The sequence below is a fragment of the Macaca fascicularis genome, chromosome 7 (genome assembly GCF_037993035.2).
Source record: "Macaca fascicularis isolate 582-1 chromosome 7, T2T-MFA8v1.1".
NCBI lineage: Eukaryota > Metazoa > Chordata > Mammalia > Primates > Cercopithecidae > Macaca > Macaca fascicularis.
The window spans coordinates 49,395,845-49,406,361 of NC_088381.1; the positions used below are offsets into that span (position 1 = coordinate 49,395,845).

Below are 10,517 nucleotides of genomic sequence, written 5' to 3' on the forward strand. Positions count from 1 at the left end.
AGGAGAATTTCTTGAACCCAGGAGGCGGAGGTTGCAGTGAACAGAGATCGTGCCGTTGCACTCTAGCCTGGGCGACAGAGCGAGACTCTATCTCAAAAAAAAATAAAGTGGATCATCATAAAGGTCTTCATGTTGAGTAGGCTGAGGAGGAAAATACAGGAGGGCTTGGTTTTGCTATCTCAAGTGGCAGAGGTAGAGGAAGTCGAACCGATTCAGGAGATGCAGGCACACTTGGTGTAACTTTGCAGAAAAACCTTATCTGTTTTGCATTTTCGTTTCTCTAAAAATGTTTCTGTATGGTAACAATCCTCCTTCCATTTGCTTTAGTTTCAGTCCTGGTATAATAGAAGGGTCCATTCATAAAAGAAATCCAAAGCAGTCTTAAGTAATCAGAACCGGCCGGGCGCGGTGGCTCAAGCCTGTAATCCCAGCACTTTGGGAGGCCGAGGCGGGTGGATCATGAGGTCAGGAGATCGAGACCATCCTGGCTAACATGGTGAAACCCCGTCTCTACTAAAAATACAAAAAACTAGCCGGGCGTGGTGGCGGGCGCCTGTAGTCCCAGCTACTCGGAGGCTGAGGCAGGAGAATGGCATGAACCTGGGAGGCGGAGCTTGCAGTGAGCTGAGATCGCGCCACTGCACTCCAGCCTGGGTGACACAGCGCGAGACTCCGTCTCAAAAAAAAAAAAAAAATAAAATAATAGTAATCAGAACCCTTCTGCCAAATGGTCTAATGTCAATTTATTTTCCTGACACTGCTTCTTTAGCGTCTTCTTCCTCATTGTCTGGCACTGGTTTGGAAGCAGCTCATCTCCATCAAGTGGTCTTTTAATTCCTGTGGTGTGGTGTCTGTTAGCTAACCCCTCACCTCCCACCTTTTTTTTTTTTTTTTTTTTTTTTTGCCATATCCACAGTCTCTTTCATGATTTCCTTGATGGGCTTTGTTGTAGATCCTGTGAAGTCATGGGCAACATCTGGACACAGTTTTCTCTACCAGGAGTTTATTGTTTCAGGCTTGATGATACCACAGTTTTTTCTATAACAACGATGACGTCTTCAGTGGTGCACTCCTTCCAGACTTCCATGATGTTCTGTCGGGGTTCTCTTTGATAGCATTGACAGTCCTTTCCAGAGTACCATGTGCATCTTTACGTTTGTTTACATTTCTCTCAACTGTGAATGGTACCATATACAGTCTGTAAGAGTTTGTGTGCATAAGTTTTGATAAATCTCAACTTTTTATTAATAGATTTATGTATATTTTATGGTAGTAAATGATAAGATAGACTACATATGTTTTATGCATTCATGGCAACTCTTTTCTTAATTTTAGTTTGTCCGCAAGTGTTTTCAAATTGTTGCAAACTTCCAAAAAAAATTTCAATATATTTATTGAAAAAAATCCACATATAAGTGGACTCACAGTTTAATCCTGTATTGTTCAATGGTCAACTGTTTATGTTATAAAGCAATACTCTGTTGGTATCAACTGTCTTTTGTTCAGATATCTCCAATTATCTTAAATTTTGCATGTTTTTTTTTTAGAGGCAAAGTCTCATTCTGTCACCGAGGCTGGAGTGCAGTGGCGCGATCTCGGCTCATTGCTGCCTCCACCTCCCAGGTTCTAGCAATTTTCTCGCCTCAGCCTCCCAAGTAGCTGGGATTACAGGCACATGCCACCACGCCTGGCTAATTTTTTGTATTTTAGTAGATACAGGGTTTCACCGTGTTGTTGCCCAGGCTGGCTTAAACTCCTGAGTTTAGGCAGTCCACCCGCCTCAGCCTCCCAAAGTGCTAGGATGACAACCTTGAGCCACTGCACCTGGCCTTTCTTAAATTTTCTTTTATTGTGGTTCAAATTGGGATCCACATAGGTCCACAGATTGGATTTAATTGATATCTCTTGAGTCTCCTCTACCTGTTGTTCCTTCTCTTCCCCCCTCCTTGCTTTTTTTTCTTTGTTGAAGAAACTAGATCATGTTGTCCTGTAGAGTTTCCTCCATTATGGATTTTGCTGGTTGCAACTGCATGGTGTCATTTAATAGGTTCTTCTATCCCTGCATTTTCTGCAACTGGTGATTAATTCAAGAAACTTGATCAAATTCAGATCCGTGGTTGGGGGGAACCCAGAATACTTAATTGATTATACTTTTTATTGTATCAGGAGTTACATGGTATCTAGTTGCCTCTGTGGTTTTCTACTTAAAAATATCTCTGCTTTTTGCTTGTTTTACATCTTGTTGCATACTGTAGAACAGTGCCATCCAATAGAACATTTTTGTAATGATGTAAATATTCTTTATCACCAGTGTCTAATTTGGTAGTTACTAACTACATGTGATTATTGAGCAATGAGGAACTGAATTTTTAGTTTCTTAAATTGAATTTTAAGTAGTCACGTGTGGCTTGTGGCTACTGGCATTAGAAAGTACAATTAATAGGACATTTTTCAAGAGTATGAAATAACTAAAGTAGCAATAGATGTCTATTCCTGATTTTAGCCTAGATCACAGTACTGTTTCATCAGTAAATCAGCTTTTTAAATTATTAATATTTTTAATGGACAAATCATAATTATACATATCTATGGAGTACAGTGGAATGTTTTGCAATATGTAAACAATGGAATGATAAATCAGACTAATTATTGTATTGCCTGGCCTTAGCATTTTTATGGTGAGACATTTGAAATACTTATTTTGAAATAATATATTATTATTGACTATATTCACCCTGCTATGCAATAAATCTCAAAACTTATTCATCCAGTCTATCTGAAACTGTTTGGTCACCAACTCCCCATTCCCTCCCTTCTTACCCGTTTATCCCCCTAAACCTCTGGTAAGCATCATTATTATGTCTATGAGTTCAACTTTTTTAGTTTCTACATATAAGCGAGATCATGTATTTCTTTTCTGTGCCTGGCTTATTTCACTTAGTGTAATGTCCTCCGGATTCATCCATGTTGTCACAAATAACAGAATTCCTTTTTTGAGGCTGAGTACTCCTGTGTGTGTGTACATATATGACGTTTTCTTTCTCTCTTCATCCATTGATGGACACTTAGGTGGATTCCATGTGTTGGCTATTGTGAATAATGCTGCAGTGAATGTGAGAGTACAGAGATCCCTTTGACATACTGATTTCAGTTCCTTTTCATATATACACATTAGTGGTATTGCTGGATTCTGTGGTAGTTTTGTTTTCAGTTTTTTGAGGAAACTCCCCATACCATTTTCCATAATGGCTATACTAAGTTACATTCCCATCAAGAATGTATCAAGAGTTTGCTTCTTTCTTTATCTTTGCCAAGACATACCTTTCATCTTTTTGATAAAAACCATTCTAACAGGTGTGAAGTGATACCTCATTGTGGTTTTAATTTGATAATCAGCTTTTGTGTACAGTTTACGTGTTATAATTATATCACCCAATTTTTCTTAATGGGACAGCGATCTAGGGCAGCCCTGCAGAGGTACCTGTTCTACTGTAATCGCTATATGAACCACATGCAGAGTCTGCGCTTTGAGCACAAACTATATGCTCAGGTGAAACAGAAAATGGAGGAGATGCAACAGCACAACATGTCCTGGATTGAGGTGCAGTTCCTGAAGAAAGCAGTTGATGTCCTCTGCCAGTGTCGTGCCACACTCATGTACACTTATGTCTTCGCTTTCTACCTCAAAAAGAATAACCAGTCCATTATCTTTGAGGTAGGAGTAGTTCTGGGTGAGGAAAAAGCCCACCTTGTATCATAGGACTACCTGATCTTTCATATATAAGATACAGCGTTTTCAGGGTTCTTGTTTATTCAGAAAATGTAGATAGACGAATGTATTTATTACAAAGATACAAGAAATTTCTATTTCTGTCCTAAATTATATTCAGATCGATGTTGTTTAGCTAGCTAGTGATTAGGTATGCAGATTCTGGAGTCAGCCCTAGATTTTAATATTTACTTTATTGTATTTTAGCTCTGTTAATTTGGAGCAAATTACTTAACCTCTTATTTCTCCATTTTAAAGTGAGGATAATACCTTTCTAGGTTGTTATGAGGTTTAAGTGAGACAATTTGTGTTTAAGTGAGACAATTTGTGTTAATTGCTATATAGCACCTGGAACATCATGATAAGTTCTCAATAAAAACCTTTATTCAGCCTAAAGTAACCCTGCAATATTAGAAATTAATGTGGTGTGGTTATGGTTGTCTTTAGTGGAGAAGTAATGACTAAAAAGCCAGCTTTTAGCAGTAAGGTTTTCTCAAGTAAAGATGCTCATTTAAAATTGATGCATAAAACATGGATATCTATTTATGACTAGACAATAAGCCTGACTAGCAGATGGGACTTCATTTGGTTAACCAGTACAGAACTAGCCATCATAGTAAAGGATGATACAATTTGAATCTTCTGTACAGTGTTCTCTTATAAGAAGTATAGCCAGATGTAAGCAATAATAGGTTTCTATTTTTTCTCGTTTCCCTTTGAGTTTTTAGTAAAGAGCAGCTCTCAGAACGAGAAAATTCCAAGAGACATTTTAAATCATTTCAAATGGTCTTCAGTATTCTTCCAAAAGTAATGGGTGAAATCTTTAATTCTTTTAACATTTAAAAAATTGTTCTGGAAAAGAACAAACAAGTTATTAGAGATGAAAGCCATTGAGCTTTACAGGTGCAGTTAAACCACCTATGAAAGTCATGGAATCAGTGTTGAGAGCAGTCTGTAGTCAACAAAACAGTGAAAATGGTTTATCTTTTAGCTTTATTTTGAAGCCAAAATTTACGTTTATTCTTCTTACAGAATAACCAAGCAGATCTAGAGAATGCCACAGAGGTGCTCTCGGGCTACCTTGAACGAGATATTTCCCAAGATTCTCTGCAGGATATAAAGCAGAAAGTACAAGACAAGTACAGGTAATTTTTTTTTTTAAGCTGTTGAATAAAACTTTCTGCCAGTGATGATCTAGTATGCCTTAGTGGTCAAGTTCAGTGATAGTGAAACTAGGTTTAGCATATCCACCAGCTGAGCTGCTGCCATGTTTCTCACAGATTGCTTCTGTCCGTTTGGCACTAAATTGCAGGTAGTAGTACTGGTGAACCATACATAGAGGAGGAATTCAACCATTTATTCTACTGGCTAATTCTACTTCTGTTCAATTATTTAGTTGCTACCTTGCAAGGAAGAAAGAACCCAGAAAGGCCAAGTGGCTTTTAGGATGAGAGTGAGAATTGGATGTTGGTCTTATCCTGGAATCCTATGTATGGGTCATGGCTATTCACAAACGAGCTATGGAAACTTACTTTTTAGAGTTTTTATTGGGGGTGTGTGTGTGTGTGTGTATCTAAGGAGATTGTGTGTGTGTGTGTGTATCTAAGGAGATACTTGTCCTAGGAGTTTTTATTGGGGTGTGTGTGTGTGTGTGTGTGTGTGTGTGTGTGTGTGTGTGTGTATCTAAGGAGATACTTGTCCTAGGAGTTGACTTTTCAAGATGTGCCATCTCTTAAGATAGAGATGCAAAATGTTTGATTTCTCAACATGAAGCTCTTTCTCCCAAAGTGACAAATGCTAGTGTCTTTTGAAAGTAGTAGGAAACTTGGGGAGTTTGGAAGACTTGGAGATTTAGTCCTAACCAATATCTTCCCTTCCCTTAGCCAATTTTAACCACTATAATGTGTTCATAGTACTTTTACAGTTAACAAAGATTTTTAAGGACGTGAATAAAGAACCCATGAAATTATTTCTGAACCTGTTTATCTGCAGAACTGTGGGACTGAATTATTTCTAAGGTCCATCAGAACTTGTAACACTTTATTGCTTTAAAATTAATTCCCATGGAATAATGACTTTCAGAAAATATTTTAATATTAGAAGCAGTTTGATGTGTCTGTACATCTAGACCTGAACATGTGCCTATTAAAATTAAAAATAGGTGCTTGGTTCTGAGTCTGGATAAACTATAGGGATGCCTTAAAAATAAGTAAATGCCTCTTTTTTTATTATTAGAGGCTGACAACAAGTTTTTTTTTTCTCTTTGATTACAGATACTGTGAGAGTCGACGAAGGGTTTTGTTACAGCATGTGCATGAAGGCTATGAAAAAGATCTGTGGGAGTACATTGAGGACTGAGAATGGCCCTGCATAAAATGAACTCTGAAAACTTTACCATCTAGAGTGCTCATGCAATTAAAACAAAACAAACACAAACAAGGAGGCACTAAGCCTATTCTGACACCACTGGTCTGTAGTACCAGAATTGTTTTGTTAACGGAAAGTTTAAGTAAATTATATTGTAATAAAAAAGGTAGATAAACCATTGTACAACAGTATTCTAGGCCGCCAACAAAAGTGTGACAGACACACTAAAAGCCCTCCAACTTTAACTTGTAACGTAGCTTCATTCTCAAAGCTGACTCCTTTTTTCTTTTTCTTTTTCCTTTTCCTGAGTGTAGTACAGTTAAAATTTCAAACAGCTCCTTGACACTGCTTTTCATGTTCAAACCAGCCATTTTGTTGTACTTTGGTAAAGGACCTCTTCCCCTTCCTCCCCTACACATACAGATACACCCACACACAGACTGACTCTCTTTCTCTCATACCCCAAGGTCATGAGTGAATGATGCTTAGTTCCTTGTAAAGAAAATCTTGGGATGGGGAAGGGGTAGGCAGCAAGAGGATTCAACAAACAAAAAACATAAAAACTTTGTATATGACTTTTAAAACAAGAGGACAACACAGTATTTTTCAAAATTGTATATAGCGCATATGCATGGACAAAGCAAGCGTGGCACGTGTTTGCATAATGTTTAATTACAAAAAAAAATATTTATTCTTTAAAAATCTTCAAGATTATGTCTATTTGCTGTGCATTTTCTTTCAGTTTGCTTATCTTTCCCGGGTTGGGGTTGGGATGAAGGTGTGTTGGTTGAGCACCTCTGGAAGACCTATCTAGAGCTCTTTCACTTTCCTGAGGTTACTTTGCCCTTTCTGGTGTTGGTGTGTCTGTTGCTGACCATGGGCCTCATGCCTTGAATTCCTGCTCTTGATCAGGGACAAGGGAGGTCAAGCTCTGAATAAATGCCATGACCTGATTAAGGGCTACAGCAGCGAGTTTTGTTGCTATAGTTCATGAATTAACCTGTTCCCAACCTAATCCCCCTCCATGGCATCATGCCTCTACCCAAGCCTTTGTGTGCCCGTGTTACGCACACAGCTGTAGGCTTAAGTTCCCTGTCACATTCAATGGAAGCATTTAAAAATTTCTTTTACTTTTCGGTTTTCCCTTGATTGCTGCTTTGAGCCTTTTCAGATTTTAGTTATGGCTCGTCTGTCACCCCTTCTCTACATTAGGGTGTCAAACAAAATTTTTTGCTTTAAATATAAATAGCCATTCATTTAGTCTCAGATTGTGAATTTAAAATGGCGGATACTGAAATTGCTTGTGTGTGTTGCTGTGGGTTCGGTTCGAAGGCAAACACCCCTAGAACATGATATTCCCATCTAGTGCATTTAAATAGAAATCACTGAGTTTGCTGCTTTTTTTATTGTCAGCACATAGGAGAATTAATAATGCATTTTAGCTGTGATGTCCATTTTTATGAAATTTCTACTAAGAGCTATGTTAAAAGTAAAGGATGGTGGTGGTTTTATTAACTATATACATGTTTAGGCCATTCTGGCTGTGGTATTTTTCAACAGGTCAGCATCCGTAAATCTGTCAGTTTTATACAGGAGTATAGAGTGAACTAGGCAACTAGATTAAGAGGTCTAAATATGAAATACCAGTTGAGGCTGAGGACCTCTTCGTCTTCCTTTAAATGTCTTGTGCCTAGGGAGTGTTTACCATTTGTGAGGCAGCTTTGTCTGCTCTTACATTGTACATCCTATTACTCCATTGGGAAGTAGGTTCACTTTCCTCTGGCCTTTTGCCTAAGTTAGGCTTTGCTGAATAAACCCTACTTTTCCTTTTAGAAAAGGTTGTTACAGGAGATGTACTGGCAACTGTTCTTTTCCCATCAAAAATCAGTGAATGTTTGCTGAGTATAAATGCTGCTTCCTTAAACCACTTGTCGCTTTAGGATCAACTTTTCCTGTACCTTTTCTCCTTTCCTCCCTTGCCACCTCAGGTGCAAATCTGAATTCAGTGTCTGCTTCTTCCATATTCTCGTCTCCCTCCCCTCTTCCATATGACATTATTCATATGACATTATTTTACTTCAAATGACATTATCAATCTTAAAAAGACATACATTAAAACTAAGTTTTTTAAAGAAAGCCTAAATTCCTTTCCCTGGTAACTTTGAAAAGCAGTCAGAGTTGCTAGATAGATGTATGTGGCTCCTTTAAAATGCTTTGTGTATTTGTGGTGTTTAAAAAAAAAAAAGTCTTACCAGTTAACTTTGCAGTATCTAGGTTTGAGTGTCATAAATCCATGTGTTCCTGTTGCAACAAATACCCCAAAATTGTGTGTGCACTTCATAATACCAGTCTTCACCCGTGGAGGAACAGTGCTTTTTAGAGATGCTTTCTAGTTTCAGTGTTGGCATACTACCTGAGGGTATTGCAGTTGTGGGTGCATTCCCTAATTTGTATGATCAAGATGAACTGGCCCTTTTCTACTTCCAAGCTTTCAACAGATACCACCATATTTGATGGAATTCCCATAGTGAATTGCTTATGTTGTTAGTAGATTCAGTGCACCCAGCTGGGATAGGCAAGCCGTATTATGACAGCTTCCCTGTTTCACCTACATAAGTCGTCTTGTCTGAGGGCTTTATTCACAGTAAGCACCAAGGTCTCCATGTCTTGAGGTCAGTTTCATTCTTTTGAAAAGTGCATGCTTCATTTGAACAATCAGCAGCAGATGGACTTTCAGTGATTTAAAATAAAATTTTGATCCAAAGCTCAGGACACAAAAACCACAGTGGTAAAATTGAGTAGCATATAATATCATCAGACTAAATTATCTGTAATTTTCCACAACCCAGATTGTATGTGTTTTATGTGTGTTTAAATAAATATATTAGATACACATGTGTATACATACACACATACACAACAGATCCAAGCCTGGCTGACTTCATTTGAAATGGTTGAATCTGCAGTGTAATAAAGTGGTTCAACCAGGATTAGGAACTGAAATTTAGTAGAAGAGAGAAAAGGAGTTAATGTAACAAATTCTTTTAGCTACAAACCCTGGTAATAGAGCACTTGGGGGATGGGATGGGGTGGGTTGGTGAGACAATCAGATTGGTAAATTGATTAAATGCTCCTAACCCTGTAATTTTGTGCATAGAGCACCCTGTGCTGTGGAAATAACTGTTCTTAGATTTCATTGTAACTGGACTGTTCAGGTTGCCCAGAGGGAAAGAACATTCCTAATTCTAATAAAATAAACTTTTATTTTGTTATTCCATTAGTTACTTATGTTTATTTTTATAGTTAAAAAATGACTAAAGGGGGCTAATAGCCACCTGTAATGTGTGCCTTATTCACTGTTCCCACTTAATATAAAATGTCTAAATTTGGTTCAGTTTCTTTGGGAACTGTGAATGAGCCCATTCCCCCAACATTTAACTTGGTTAATAAGCTTTCAGAGCATTTTCTGAACGCTTTCCAATTTCTGCGTCTCAAATATTGAATTTAAGTTGTTCGTGTTGTAACAGTGATACAAAAATGCTCAATAGCTCTTTGCCACTTTTTTAAAGAAAATACTTTGAGTCATTCTTAGCTAACCTCAAAACTCCTTCACATTACTTTCATTTTAGCTCACTCTTTTTTTTTTTTTTTTTTTGAGACAGAGTCTCGCTGTGCCGCCCAGGCTGGAGTGCAGTGGCGTGATCTTGGCTCACTGCAAGCTCCGCCTCCCGGGTTCACGCCATTCTCCTGCCTCAGCCTCCCAAGTAGCTGGGACTACAGGCGCCCGCCACCTCGCCCGGCTAGTTTTTTTGTATTTTTTAGTAGAGACGGGGTTTCACTGTGTCAGCCAGGATGGTCTCGATCTCCTGACCTCGTGATCCGCCCGTCTCAGCCTCCCAAAGTGCTGGGATTACAGGCTTGAGCCACCGCGCCCGGCCTCATTTTAGCTCACTCTTAAAGGTGGTACTGTTATATAGGGATGAAGGGAGAGTTTTCTTAAACCAGGTCCCAAAGTTGAAGATAGTTTGTCGTTCATACTCTGGCCAAGTCCAAGTTTTAGGACAATTTAATTTACTCTTACTTGAATCTGTAATTATGGGAGTTTATCACTTTTCCTCTTCAAAGCACTTCAACTTACTGTCTAAAACAAGTGGAAAAGAAATTGCCCTTTTTAATAAAGGAGGAAGATAAGGCTCACTGAGGTAAAATAACTCACCCAAGTTTTCATTTCCTTCTACCTGAAACTTAACATCATACTACCTCTTTATATCATATTTTGTTATTCTGGTCTCAGAATGACAGTATTCTGTGCCAGGGAAGGTAGTTCTTAACTATATTGTACTTTTAAACCGCATTAAAGACTATTATAAATGCCTATCAT

The 10,517-nt window shown here is 38.2% G+C and overlaps 1 protein-coding gene across 3 annotated transcripts in view; it reads left to right on the forward strand.

The window, feature by feature from the left end:
- Window positions 1–9,413, forward strand: part of ARIH1 (ariadne RBR E3 ubiquitin protein ligase 1) — a 112,338-nt gene extending 102,925 nt beyond the window's left edge. For all 3 annotated transcript variants that reach the window (XM_073996202.1, XM_045395690.3, XM_073996201.1), the window contains 3 exons: window positions 3,455–3,715; window positions 4,802–4,914; window positions 6,043–9,413. In XM_073996202.1, coding sequence (XP_073852303.1) covers window positions 3,455–3,715; window positions 4,802–4,914; window positions 6,043–6,127 — 459 coding nt within the window. In that variant the 3' untranslated portion in view covers window positions 6,128–9,413. The remainder of the gene's footprint in view (window positions 1–3,454; window positions 3,716–4,801; window positions 4,915–6,042) is intronic.
- The last annotated feature ends 1,104 nt before the right edge of the window (window positions 9,414–10,517 follow it).